The sequence below is a fragment of the Malurus melanocephalus genome, unplaced genomic scaffold (genome assembly GCF_030028575.1).
Source record: "Malurus melanocephalus ecotype Western Australia unplaced genomic scaffold, MMel_1.1 scaffold_243, whole genome shotgun sequence".
Taxonomy (NCBI): domain Eukaryota; kingdom Metazoa; phylum Chordata; class Aves; order Passeriformes; family Maluridae; genus Malurus; species Malurus melanocephalus.
The window spans coordinates 93,971-108,128 of record NW_026623475.1 but is presented as its reverse complement, the minus strand read 5'-3'; the positions used below and the strand labels follow the sequence as shown (position 1 = coordinate 108,128).

General features: G+C 63.7%; 2 protein-coding genes across 2 annotated transcripts; one reads left to right on the top strand and one right to left on the bottom strand.

The window, feature by feature from the left end:
• The first annotated feature begins 384 nt into the window (after positions 1 to 384).
• Positions 385 to 4,819, top strand: AMIGO1 (adhesion molecule with Ig like domain 1). Its single transcript, XM_057375228.1, has one exon. It carries the CDS (start codon positions 1,731 to 1,733, stop codon positions 3,210 to 3,212), a length of 1,482 nt encoding a protein of 493 aa, XP_057231211.1. The 5' UTR covers positions 385 to 1,730; the 3' UTR covers positions 3,213 to 4,819.
• A 1,366-nt stretch (positions 4,820 to 6,185) lies between these two features.
• ATXN7L2 (ataxin 7 like 2) lies at positions 6,186 to 12,759 on the bottom strand. The gene is made up of 10 exons (XM_057375241.1): positions 12,616 to 12,759; positions 12,388 to 12,492; positions 11,969 to 12,152; positions 11,625 to 11,887; positions 10,226 to 10,308; positions 9,916 to 10,142; positions 9,035 to 9,218; positions 8,778 to 8,899; positions 7,016 to 7,805; positions 6,186 to 6,424 (listed from the first exon to the last, which is right to left on the bottom strand). The coding sequence occupies exons 1-10, from the start codon at positions 12,632 to 12,634 to the stop codon at positions 6,404 to 6,406; spliced, it is 1,998 nt and encodes a 665-aa protein (XP_057231224.1). The 5' UTR covers positions 12,635 to 12,759; the 3' UTR covers positions 6,186 to 6,403.
• Positions 12,760 to 14,158: the final 1,399 nt, after the last annotated feature.

The window sequence follows — 14,158 nt, the reverse complement described above, 5'->3', positions numbered from 1 at the left end:
TAGGGGAGAGGTAAGTGAGGATAGGGGTGGGCTATAGGGACCGCAAGGGGATTGGGATGTTGGAGATGGGGACAGGAGTGGGGATGAGGATAAGGATGAGGATGGGTACACAGGATAGGGATGGGAATGAAAAGAGACATGAGCATGGGGGTGGGGAGGAAGATGGGGATGGAAAGGGAAATGAAGATGGGCTGGGAAGGGATGAGGCCAGGGCCGGACACGAGGCTGGACAGGGAGGTGGGGACGGGCCGGAGCCGCTCCCGCCCGCGGCACTCGGCGGGTTAAACCGCGCGCTGCCGCCATTGGCGGAGGGTGGTGCGGCGGCAGCCAATGAGAACGGGCCGTGCGCGCCGGGCCCGCCCCCAGACCCCATCCCGGGGCGGATCGGGGAGGTTCGGCTTTATTCGGGCCGGGTCGGCACCGTTCGGCTGTGCTCGGCTGAGCTCGGCTCCGCTCGCAAAAGCTCGGCTGCGTTCGGGCCGGGTCGGAACCATTCGGCTCAGTTCGGCTCGGTTCGGCTCCGCTCGCCTGAGCTCGGGGTGGATCGGGGAGGTTCGGCCAGGCCCGGCCCGGCCCGGCTTGGTTCGGCGCGGCCCGCTCGGTTTCTTTCGGCTTTCCTCGGCTCAGCTCGGCCGGTTCGACTTCTCTCGGCTTGGTTCGGCTCCGCTTGGCTCCGTTCGGTTCGGTTCGGTTCGGTTCGTCTGGGCCCGGCTCTGCCCGGTCGCCGCCGCACCGGGCCCGGTAACGCTCGGGCCCCATCCCCGGTCCAGGCCCGAGCCCAGCCCTGGTAACGCCCCGGGAAGAAGGAGGGAGGAGGCGGGGAGCATCCTCTGCCGCTCCGTGCACAGCACGGACGGGACCGGGGGGCCGGGGGGATCCGGGCGGGAGGAGCTGGCAGGAGCCCCCGGGCTAGACGTGCCCCGGGTGAGCCGTGACAGTGGGGACATGTCGTGACTGCGGGGACAGAGCCACCCCACACCGTGACCTGGATGGGCAGTGACCCAGGGGCACGCTGTGACACGAGGGGACCGACCCCCCTGAGCCGTGACAGCGAGGGACCACGAGCACAAAGCCACTCCATGTCGTGACACTGGAGGACCAACAGCTGCCCCAAGCAATGACACTGGGTGCACACCATGTCACTTGGTGCCAGACCCCTCAACGCAGTGACACCCGTCACCAAGCGCCCTGCGCCATGACGCCAGGTGAGCAGCCAGATTGGCACATGCTGTGATACTGGGTGACAAAGCCACCTCTTCTGCACCACTGCTATCCTGGATTGGGACACCAAGTGACCGAAGCCACCTTGCACCATGAGGCTGGGTGAGYCCCGAGCCCAGCACCTGCAGTGACACCATGTGACTGAAGCCACCCTGGACCATGACATTGTGTGAGCCCTGATCCTGGCACATGCTGTGACAGTGGGTGACCAAACCACCCTGTGCTGTGACACCRGCGGACCAAAGCTGCCCTGGACTGTGACACCAAGTGATCGACCAGCCTGGCACCTGCCACTGAGTGACTGAAGCTTCCTTGGACAGTGATACCAAGTGACCAAGCCACTTTGCACTATGACACCTGGTAAGCCCCAAATCCTGCACCTGCTGTGACACTGTGTGACTGAAGCCACCCTGGACWGTGACACTGGGTGACCAAGCCACTCTACATCGTGACACCGTGTGACTGAAGCCTCTTCKTGCCCCTTGTTCTCCACGCTGCATATCCTAATCATGCTGCCATCCTGTCACCCGTGCGTGGCCATGGGGCCGCTGTCCCTRCTGCTGGCACTGTCCCTGCTGTCCCCACGAGGGGCTGCGGGAGGGACCTGCCCCCCGCGCTGCGTCTGCGCCTCCAACCTGCTGAGCTGCTCGCAGGCCAACCTGAGCGCGGTGCCGGCGCCGCTGCCGCGCTTCACCGCYGTCCTGGACGTGAGTCACAACAACGTGACGCGGCTGCGCGCGGACTGGGCGCCGGCACGGCTGCCACACYTGCACGCGCTGCTGCTGAGCCACAACGGGCTGACCTTCGTGTCCACCGAGGCCTTCACCAACGTGCCGCGCCTGCGCCACCTCGACCTGTCCTCYAACCGCCTGCGGACGCTGGACGAGAACCTGTTCAGCGACCTGGGCGAGCTGGAGGTGCTGCTGCTCTACAACAACGAGATCACCACGGTGGATCGCACGGCCTTCGAGAACCTGGGCCGGCTGCGCAAGCTCTACCTGGGSCAGAACCGCATCGCCCGCTTCCCGCTGGAGCTGCTCCGGGAGGGCAGCCGGCTGCCGCAGCTGGCGCTGCTGGACCTGTCGGCCAACCGGCTGCGGRCCGTGCCCTCGGGCGAGCTGCAGGCGCTGCCCGCCTGGCTGCGCGACCGCCTCTACCTGCACAACAACCCGCAACTGGTCTGTGACTGCCCGCTCTTCCAGCTGCTGGACCGCGGCCACCGCCGCCGCCTCAGYGCCGTGGTGGATTTCCAGGATGAGCTGCGCTGCGTCCTGCCCGGAACGACGGCTCCCATCAGGATCCTGGAACTGGCAGGCCGGCAGCCTCTCAACTGCAGCAGGGTGCAGGAGGCCGTGCTGGAGTCGCACCTCGGGGACAGCGTGATGCTGAACTGTGACAGCCGGTGGCAGGGCGTGCGCGGCCGGCACTGGGTGACGCCGGGCGGGGAGCGGGTGCTGGGGGACGGGGGCAATGGCAGYGTGGTCCTGCTGGCCAACGGCAGCCTGCAGCTGCGGGCGCTGCGCCCCGAGGACTCCGGCACTTACGCCTGCTTGGTGGCTGGACCCCTCCTCAACGAGACCATCTACGTGGAGCTGCTGGTGCACAACTTCACCCTGCACGGCCCCCACGACACCCTGAACACGGCCTACACCACGCTGGTGGGCTGCATCCTGAGCGTGGTGCTGGTGCTCATCTACCTGTACCTCACGCCGTGCCGCTGCTGCTGCTGCCGCGGCACCGAGAAGCCGCCGGCGCCGCGCGACGACAGCATCAACTCCTCGGTGCTCAGCACCACGCCGAACCACGCCGGGGGCACCGGGGAACCCGGCGGATCCCGTGTCGCCTCCGGTGCCGGCACGGGGCAGAACGGCAGGTTCAAGGGTGGGGGGACGCCCCCGATGCCCCCCCGGCAGGGCCCCAAGGCGCAGAGGAAGGTGTCGGATCCAGACTCGGTGAGTTCCGTCTTCTCCGACACGCCCATCGTGGTGTGAGGGGACACTGTGGGGACGGTCCCCTGGGACACCCCATGTCCCCACCACCACTGTGAGCTGTCCCTGAGTAGGAGGGGTGGCCAGACCCCCGCTGCCGTGTCCCCAGCTTGGGGGGGGGTCACACCATCACACTCCAGGACTGAGCATTGCCGCTGGCCCCCGCCAAGATCACTGTCACCATAGGACAGTGAGGGACAAAGATGTGGAAGGGACACACACTTTGGGGACTGTCCTCCACTGTGACTGTCCCTGGGCAGGAGAGGTGGCCGGACCCCCACTACCATGTCCCTGGCTTTTGGAGATCCCACCATCATCCCCAGGACAGARCATCATCCCTGGCCCCCACTGAGATCACAGAGGGACTGTGAGGGACAAGGGTGTGAAGGGACACATGGTGGGGACAGTCCCCTGGGATGCCCTGTGTTCCTGCTGCTGCTGTGACTTGTTCTCCATGGACACACCATGGGCAAAAGGGGTGGACCYCTACTGCCATGTCCTCAAACTTGGGGGGCAACACCACTGACCCCCAGAACAGAGCATCGCTGCTGGCCCCCACCAAGGTCACAGTGCAACCACAAGGGACAAGGAAGGGACACACCATGGGCCCCACTGTGACCTGTCACTGGGCAGGAAGGGTGGCCAGAGCCCCACCACCACGTCTGCAGCTTTTGGGGATCCCACCATCGCCCCCCAGGACTGGGCATYGTCCCTGGCTCCTGCTGAGATCACTGAGGGACTGCGAGGGACAAGGGTGTGAGGGGACACACCATAGAGAGTCCCCAGGGACATCCTGTGTCCCCACTGCCACTGCGAGCTGTCCCCAGGCAGGAGGGGTGGCCGGACCCCCACCACCGTGTGCCCAGCTTTTGGGGATCCCACCATCACCCCCCAGGACTGAGCACCATCCCTGGCCCCTGCCAAGGTCACCGTGGCACTGCAGTGGACAAGGGTGTGAGGGGACACCCATGGGGACACTCCTGCTGTGACCTGTCCCTGGGCAGGAGAGATGGACTCCCACCACYGTGTCCCGTTTTTGGGGGTCTCACCGTTGCCCCTCAGGACTGAGCATCACCGCTGGCCCCTGCTGAGGTCACCACAAGACCACAGGGACACATCTCCATGGGGACAGTGGGGCCACCAACTGCAGGGCATCAGCCCCACCGGAGGACTGAGGGACAGTGACAGTGGCAGCCAGGAGCCCCAGGGCTGGCAGCACCAGGCAGACCCCCCCTCCCTGCGGCCCTGTTCCCCCCAATCCCCCCGGCCCCCCTTGGCATGTGCATGGCCAAGCATGAGTCCCCCGGGGAGCATGTGCCACCCCCGGGGGGACACCGGGGGTGTGTCAACCCCCTGGGGAACCCCAACACCCTCCTGCCCCCCCTGCAACCCACAGCCGCCAGCAAAGCCCTCTCCCCTGCAGGGGGTGGAACCTCGGGGGCTCTGGCACCCCAAAAAGGTGGTGCCCCCCCTGACCCCCTGTGCCAGCCCAGCCTGTGTCTCCTGTGCCCCTACCCCGGACATTCCCCGCTGCACTGGGCAATGCCCACCGATGCCTTGGCCAAAATAAAGGTGTTTCCCTCATGCCTGCACAACCCTCAGTCGGTTTGGGGGACTCAGAGGGGTGTCCCCAAGATGGGGTTGGGGTGGGGACAGGGTGACATTGTTATGGGACCCCCGTGGGGTAAGGGGGGCCCTGCTGCCCTGCCCAGCCCCCATCTGGGGTGCAGGGGGGTGGGGGAGGAGGGGGAGGCACCCTGGTCACCCCAGTGCGCCCACCCAAGGGTCCATCTCACCCCGACCCCAACCAGCTGTGCTGGGAAGGGGGTTCTGGACACCTGCCTGCAGCCAGCCCCATGCTCATCCCACCCCAATGACCCCCCAGCACCCCAAAGACCTCCTATGGTCCCCTGTACCCCATTAACCCACCCAACAACAAGTCAGTAACCCCCTGGTGCCCAGGACTTCCCCACTCCACTGAACTCTACCCCCAGCACCCCAATAACCCCACTGACCCCCCTAGTACCCCTCTGACCCCCCAATACCCCAGTGACCCTTACAGTCCCCTGCCCGTCCCCACAGGCCCCTCCAGCACACTAATAACAGCCCAAGGCCTCCCCAAGCAAGCCACTGATCCCCTCAGCCCATTACTGACCCYACTGAGACCCTCTATGGTCCTCTACCCTCCTAGCACCCCAGTGACCCCCATGGTTCCCAGTACCCCCCACTAAGCCTCCCCAGCACCCTATTAACCCCACCCAACTTGCCAAAGCCCCAATGACCCCCCCCTCACCCCCCCAATGACCCCACTCACCCTCATGGGCCCCCACTCACCCTCGAGCACCCCAAAAACCTCCTATGGTCCCCAGTATACCCCCATCCAGTGACTTCACTGAGCCTCCCCATCACCCCAAAGACCTTATTTACCCCAGTGAACTCCCAGATCTCCAATGGCCCCATTGACCAACTCCCAGCCCCAAAAAGACCCTTAGGGTGTCCTGCCCACCCCGCAGCACTCCTCAGATCCCCTTTAGTCCCCCGTACCCCTCAGTAACATCCCAGCACCGCAATGACCCCCTCAGCCTCCCAAAGACCCTTATGAACTCCTGCCCGGCCCCACAGCCCCCCCCAGTTCCCCGGTGTTAGCCGCCTACCAGACTAAAGACTCCCTCTAGTCCCCAGTACCCCCAGTAAACCTCCATAGCCCCCCAATAAACCCCTCAGTACACCACTGCCCCCAACACAAACAACTCCACTGACCCCTTCCAGCTCCCCCATGACACCCCCCAGCACCCCAAAAACTCCTCACAGTCCCCAGTACCTCCCTGCCCCACTGAGCCCCCCCTGTCTCCCAATGATCCCAAAGACCCCCTGGCCCCCTCCTTCACCCCTCTCCCCACAGCCCCCAAATCCACCAACCCCCAGCACCTCCTTTCCCTTACCCCCCACTACGCAATTATTTTTTTTTTCTCTTTGTTTTTTTTTTACAAAAAGAACAAAAACAGCAACAACCGTTTCTTATAAATATCCGCGGCCGACGGGGCCCCGGGAGGTCCGAGTGGGTCCCCAGTGCCGACCCCCCCCTGTCCCGGGGCTGGTTTAGCAGCAAGAGAACAGAACTGAGAGTTTTGAGGTATTTTCTGGAAGTTTGGGATTTTCCTTCTTGTTTCCTTGGGATGTTTTTTTTCTCCCTTTCATCGGTTTTCTGGCGTTTCCTGGTGAGGAGGACAAAGGGGGAGGGGCCAGTGACCCCTCTGTTAATGGGCTTTGGACTGCGGGGGGAGGGGGGTGAGTCAACCATAGGGGGGGGCAGGGCATGGTGGGGACCCCCGGGGACTCCCCACGGGGTTCGGGGAGCCCAGGGTGTCCCCAGGGTTGGGGAGCTCCTCAGGGTGTCCCCGACAGGACAGGGTGTCCCCAGGGTCGGGGAGCTCCACAGTGTCCCCCACCAGGGTGTCCCTGTGGTGTCCCCGACAGGACAGGGTGTCCCTAGGGTCGGGGAGCTCCACAGTGTCCCCCACCAGGGTGTCCCTGTGGTGTCCCCGACAGGACAGGGTGTCCCTAGGGTCGGGGAGCTCCACAGTGTCCCCCACCAGGGTGTCCCTGTGGTGTCCCCCAGTGTTCTCCCCCTCCCAGACCAGGATGTCCCCGTGGTTTTCCGCTCCAGACCACGGTGTCCCCCCCAGGACAGGGCATCTCTCAGGGCACAATGACCCCAATCCCGGTGCTCCACCCCATCGCCTGCTGGTCCCAGTGACTCTGACAGGGRTCCCCCTACTTCACCAGCCCCCCACTCCCAGCCCTACCTTCAGGACGCTCCTCTTCTCCTCGAAACCCAGGGGCGTCCCCGGCTTCTTCCTGCGGACGGAGCCCCCCGAGCCGGAGGTGCCGGAGCCAGGAGGGGCCGGGGGGCCGGGCAGGGGGGGCGCGGCTTTGGGCTTCAGGGGTCGGCAGTAGGTGGCCGCGTTCTTGCGCTTCTTCACCTCATCGTCGGAGAGCCCCCGGGGGGGCCCCCCCAGCCCGTGCAGCGGCGATGTTTGGGGGTCCAGGGCGGCGGGGGGRCCGCGGCAGCTCTGGGCGGGGGGCGGCCGGCGCACCCGCGGGGTCCCGTTGAGGAGGGCGATGGAGGGCGGAGCCGGGGGGGTGAGTTTCGTCTTGCCGGGGGGAGCCAAGGCCTGGCTTTTGCCCTTAACGCTGTCCCCCAAACAGGTCCGTTTGTACGGGGGGCTGCCGGCCGTCAGCGGGGGCTGCCAAGGCCGGGGGTCCGTGTCCATCCCGCCGGACGCCTCCCGCGCCCGGGGGGATTTGCTGGCCTTGCTGGGGGGCAGTTTGCTGAAGGAGGGCGAGGGCGTGTTGGCGGGGAGGGGGGAGGTGATGGACTGCGTGCCCCCTCCYCCGCACTCGGGCTGGCTGCAGGCGGCGGCCGCGGGCGGGGACCCCACGGTGTAGGTGAGGCTGGTGGGGACCCGGCACCCCCCGGCCGCTGAGAGGCTCCGCAGGGGTGGGGAGGGGGCCGCGGGGCCGTAAAGGGGGGCGGCGGGGCTGGGGGGGGCTGCGGGGAGGTGAAGAGGGGGAACGACGGCTGGAGGGATCTTCCTGTGGGAAAGAACGGCGTTGGTGAGGTGGAGAACCCCCCAAAGCCCTGCTCCCAACAACATTCCCCGAGTTCAGGAGGGGAAAGATGAGATGGGACCCCTCCAAATCCCCATTCCCATCCCTCTGACCCCACCTTGTCACCCCCAGTTCAGGGGGATAAAGGTGAGATGGGAGCCCCCACAAATCCTCACTCCCAGCCCTCCAACCCCACCGTGTTCCGCCCCAATTCAGGGGGGGAAAGGTGAGATGGGACCCCTCCAAATGCCCATTCCCATCCCTCCAAACCCTGGAATCCCCATTCACACCCCTGCCTTGTTCCACCCCAGTTCAGGTGAGGAGGGGGTGGAAACAGCTCCCCCTCCTGCCCCCCCCCCCCCCCCCCCCCCCCAAATCTCTGCTCTCAGTCCTGCATTCCCACCTTGTCCTTCCCAGTTTGGGTGGGGAGGGGATGAAATGGGACCACTCAAATCCCCACTCCCATCTTTGTCCCCCCAATCCTCCCTGATTCAGGTAGGGAGGGGGGTCCCAAATCCCCACTCCCATCCCTCCAATCCCCACCTTACCCTCATCAGTTTGGATTGGAATGGGGTGAAATGAGACACCCTCCAATTTCACACTCCATCCCTGCATCCTCACCTTATCCCACCCAAATTTAACAGGGAGGGGGTGCAACAAGACCCCCACAAATCCCCCCTCCCTCCCTTCCTCCCCCCAGTCCCAACACCGAGCTGGGACCCCACAAAGCACAAACCCTCACTGTGTCTGGGTGGCTCCGTCCCATCCCCCCCAGCACCTTGGGACCCCCCCACCTCCACCCATGGGCTCTGTCCCCTGGCGCCCCAGCACCCCAAAACCCCCCCTCACCTCACCTGTGGGGCCCTGTCCCCTGGTCCCCCAGCACCCCGAAACCCCCCTCACCTCCAGCGGTGGGCCCTGTCCCCTGGTCCCCCAGCACCCCGAAACCCCCCTCACCTCCAGCGGTGGGCGCTGAGGTGCCGCTCCAGCATGGAGCCCAGCGCGGCACAGAACCGGTCCAGCCGCCGGTCGAACACGTAACAGCCGGGGGTGACCAGGCGGCTCCCGAAGGTGCAGAACTGGGGGGACACCATGCTGGGGTCACTGCAGCCCCCCCAAACCCCCGCCTCAACCACGGGGCAGGGAACAGGACCCACAGATTGGTTGGTGGCAGAGTTGGGGGTCCCTGCCCCAACTGGGCTCCCCTCACTCACCGCCTGGGGCCGTGGTGGGCGCATTGGGGTCCGGGGGGGCTCCTCGCCCCCTTCCTCCTCGCTCTCCTCGCTGGACACACGGCTGCCCACCTTGGGCAGAGGGAGGGGGAAGCCTACTGTGCTCCCCTCCCCCCCAGAGGTGGCCGGAGCATCCTCTGGGTCACTGTCAGAGGAAAGTTGGGCCCTGCACCGGAGAGGCGGTTTTGGGGTGCTCGATCCCGGGGGAGTCACTGTGAGACAAAAGCCCCCCAAATCCCCACTCCTAATCCCTACAATGTGCTCCCCTGTTCAGGTGGGGAAAGGTGACATGGAACCCCCCAAAATCCCCACTTTCATCCACTTCCCCTCCCAATTCAGGTGCAGAGGGGCAGAGACAGGACCCCACAATTCCAATCACGTTCCTGCTGCCCTGCCACACCCCCCAGTTCAGGTGAGGAAAAGTGAGATGGGACTCCCCCAATTCCCTGCTCCCAACCACATCCCCCCAGTGCAGGTGGGGAGGGGGTGAGATGGACCCCACCCACAAATCCCCACTCCCATCTCCGCCCTCTCAATACATCCTCCCCATTCAGGTGGGGAAAGGTGAGATGGGATCCCCCAAACGCCAGCTCCCAAAAACATCTTCCCCTAATTCAGGTGGGGAGGGGTGAGATGAGAGCCCCCCCAAATCCCCACTCCCATCCTCATCCCCCCAAATTCAGTTGGGGCAAGGGGAGATGTGACCCCTCCCCCAAATCCCTGCTCCAGACCACATCCCCCCCCCAGTTCAGGTAAGAAAAAGTGAGATGGGACCCCCCCCAAATCCCTGTTCCACAAACTTCCCCCAATTCAGGTGGGAAGGGGGTGAGAAGAGACCCCCCCCACATCTGTGGGATGCTCACCTGGGGGGGTGCAGGCAGTGGGGCAGCCTGGCTCGGCAGGGAGGGGTACTGGGGGGCTGCAGCAGTGAGGGGGGGTCCTGCAGGGCAGGGTGCAGYGGGTCCTTTTCGGGGGGGCTCCTGTCTTTTGGGGGGTCCCCTCGGCGGGTGCTGGCCTTGAGCTCGGCCACCAGCACATCRAAGTCCTTGGCCCGGCCCTGCACCTCCCGGCGCTGGTGAACCGAGTGGATCTGGGCGACAGGAGGGAGGGGCTCAAGACCCCCACAACACCCAGGGTGGGATACTGGGGTGTCCCCTCCCCGTTTTGCACTACCTTGCAGGTCAGCAGGCGGGTGCAGAGCTTGTTGGTGTCGGGGTTCCGCACCCCACACTGCCGGTTCAGGTCACACTCCTTACCTGGGGGGACACGGAGGCAGCGGGTGCTGGGGGGGGGTGGGGGCACCCCAACACCCCCCACTAGGGCTGGGCATGAAGCACCCACTCCTCGGAGCAGCTCTGAGTGGGGGGAACAGACCTTGGAAGCTTTCAGGGGGTGGGGGGTCACCACATGCTGCTCCCTCCCCTTTTTGCCCCTCTGTAGGGTAAGCTCCCCCTTTTTTGTCCATTCCCTGGGACGACCCCCCCACTTTCACCTGGGTCCTGCTAATGGCATTGGGGTCACCCTGGAGTGTCTGTGGGCACAGCAGCGTTTGGCTCCTGGATTTTGGGAACAGGGGGGGCACAAGTTTGACTCCCTTATTTTGGGGAATATGTGTCCAACACCCATATTTTGGGGTGGCAAAAGTCCAACTCCCCTATTTTGGGGGGGGCACAGATCCAAACCCCATATTTTGGGGTGATGCATTTGACACACAAATTTTGGGGTTATACACTCAAATCCCATATTTCGTGGTGATACGCATCTGACCCCCATATTTTGGGGGACATGTTATACCCCCGTTTTGGGAAGGACAACACATTTGGTCCCCATATTTTGGGGAGATATGTGTGCAGCCTCCATATTTTGGGGTGACACATGTCCAACTCCCATATTTTTGGGGAGACACATGTTCAACCCCCCTATTTTCAGAGGATACACATTTTTGGGGCACACGTTTCACCCTTGTATTTTGGAGGGACGTGTTCAACGCCCATATCTTGGGGGTGACCATGCACTCAATGCCCATATTTTGGGGTGACACATTTGACCCCCATATTTTGGAGGGATACACATCCAAACCCCCTATTTTTGTGGGGACATATGCTCAACCCCTCTATTTTGGGGGACACATATTCAACCTAACCCTCCTATTCTGGGGAGATGCACATTTAACCCCCGTATTTTTAGGGGTAACATATCCAATGTCCGTATTTTTGAGGGGCACGCATGTTCAACCCCATACTTTGGGGGGGGGTCACATGTTCTACCTCCATATTTTTATGGGGGACATGTGTTTGACCCCATTTTTGGAGGAACACATGCAAATTTGGGGATCCATCCTCAACTCCCGCTCCTGCTGTGGGCGTTCCTCGGGAGCAGCCAAGYGGAGACCCTAAAACTATAGGGTGACCCAAACTGTGRGGAGGGCAGGGAGCCCCCCAACCCRCCAGAGGAGAGGGGGGAGCCACTCCCCTGGTACCTACCCCACTGCTAGACCCGGCCCCCRGAATTCCGGCACCAGGATGGGATCATCCGCCCCCCCCCATGGCCGGCAAGGAAAGGGGGGACTCACGCGCCAGCTTCCTGTGGGACCTGGGGGGCGGTTTGGGGGCTCCCACATCCTTGTCCCCCGGAGCGGGGATGCTCTCCGGCATCGCCGAATCCCCCCCGACCCCGGCCGGCACCGGGGGCTCTTTGGGCACCGCGGCAGCCGCRGGTTTCCCCAGGGATTCCTTGGAGTTGGTGGGGACGGCTTTGGGGGGCACCTTGATCCCGTGCCCGTCCGGTTTGGGAATGCTGGGAATCTTCTCCAGGTTCACCACGGGCACGAACAAGCTGTGGAGAGAATTTCGGGGAGGAGGGGTGGGATCAAAGTGACCCCACAAGAGCATCAGTGTCACCCATCCCAGCGCTCACCAGAGGTTGCTGTCCTTGTCCGTGTGCTCGGGAAGGGGCTGGGCTCTCCCTCGGCCTCCGGGATGCTTCTCCTGCAGCGCTTTGGCCGCGCCGGGGGTCCCACCGGGCACCGGCTGCCCGTTCACGGCGACGTGGCACGCGGTGGCACGGGCATAGAGCTTGCTGAGGGGGCCGTGCCGGCGTTCTGCCAGGAGGGATGGGATGGGACGGGATTGGATCCATAGGATGGAAGGGATGGGATGGGATGGGATGGGATGGGATGGGACAGGACAAGCCCACCGTTAGCCCACACCAGGGCTCCCACCGCTGCAGACCCCCCCACCACAGGCTGTGCCCCCACAGCCAGCCCTGATGGCATTCCCGGTGCTGTTCCCGGCACCGTGGGGTGGAACAGCCATTCCCGGAATTCCCTGGCTCACCACAGTGCTTCTGGAAGGCCTGGGGCTTCACCACCTGGCTGCAGTGGTTGCAGACCACCAGGTAGAACTCGTCGTGCGCAGGGCAGTGCCCGAAGATGTCCATGTCTGTGGGGAGAGCTTGGTAAGCGGGCACAGAGCCGGTGCCGCTGGCAGCACTGCAGACAATGCCCCAGCTCGATGGCTCCCACAGCCCCAAAATGCTGCATTTCACCCCAGAGAGGAGCTYACCTTCCTTAATCAGGGTCATGGTGTCCAGTTTCTTGCTGCYGCTCTTCCCATTGTCCTCCAGCTCTGACCCTGATCCTGCCAGAGACAAAATCCTGTCAGTGGCTGGCACAGGGATGGGCCCGGTGCTCCCACAMAGGGATGGTCCCAGCATTCCTGCTCCTGGAACAATTAAACCAGACAAAATTAGACCCGAGAGACAGATCCATCCTGGGAGCGGGATCACCCTGTGGTGACCTGCAGGGTCCCCATCCTGATAGCCCAGTGCCAGCAGGATCTTCTTGGGGACACCCCAGAATGGTATGTGACACCCCTGGGATACCCTGGTCGCAGGATGTGACACTCTTGGGACACACTGCTCCCCATACAGTCCACCCTGATTCCCATACAGACACCCCAAATGTGCCTGGCCAGCGTCCTGGGCTCTGCTGTGGGGGGCCTGGTGGCCACTGAACCAGCAGTGATGGTGACCTGGCCAACTGTGCCATACTGGGTGCCCAGTCCATCCCCAGTCCTATCAGGCCATGCCATACTGGACACCCAGTTCCATCCAGTTGTGCCATACTGGGCACCCAGTCCCATCTGTGCTATCCTGGGCAATCAGTGCCACCCAGCTGTGCCACACTGGGCACACACTCCCAGTCCTGCCTGGCCATGCCATCCTGGGTGCCCAGTGCCACCTAGCTGTGCCATACTGGGCACCCAGACCCATTCAAATGCGTCACTGGTGCCCAGTCTGGGGCAGCCAGTCCCAGTGCTGACAGCCCACTGGGACTCTGCCAAGTTCCCAGTAAGGGACACCTGGTTCCCAGTGCACCCTGCCCAGTTCCCAGTRCCCAGTCCCCTATAAGGGGCTCTCCCAGTACCCACTGCTGGGTCTGGGGTAATGGTGGCAACCATTTCCCAGTCCCGGCTCCCCAGTTACTGCTCTGTGCCCACCAGTGCCCACTGCCCCTGTGATATCTGAAATGGGGTACCCAGTAACTGGCTCCCACTCACAGGGTTCCCAGCGGGCAGACTGGGGTGCCTGGTGCCAGATYGATGCCCAGTGCTGGGTGCCCAATTCCCAGTGCAGAGATCCCAGTCTGCCCAGTCTGGCTGCCTGGTTCCCAGTGCTCAGTCTGGCTGCCTAGTGCCCGGTTCCAGGTGCTCAGTTCCTGGTGCCCAGTATCCAGTGCAGGATTCTTGGTGTTTGGTTCCTGGCATTGGGCACCTTTTGTAGGTGCCAATTCCCATTCCCAATTCCCAGGGCTGGGTGTTCAGTACAGGATGCCCCATTCCCAGTGCCAAATGCCCACTGCTGGCTGCCCAGTTCCTGGTACTGGGTGCCACACCTGGCTGCCCAGTGCTGGATTCCCAGTCCCGATTCCTGCTGCCAGGTGCCTGGTGCTGGATGCCTCATTCCCAGTGCAGGAAGTGCCCATTCCCAGTTCCCAGTGCTCCATGCTGGGTGCCCAGTTCTCAGTACTGGGTGCCAGGTCTGGATGCCCAGTGTCAGATTCCAGGTGGCCAGTGCAAGGTTCCCAGTTCCCAGTGTCTGGTTCCC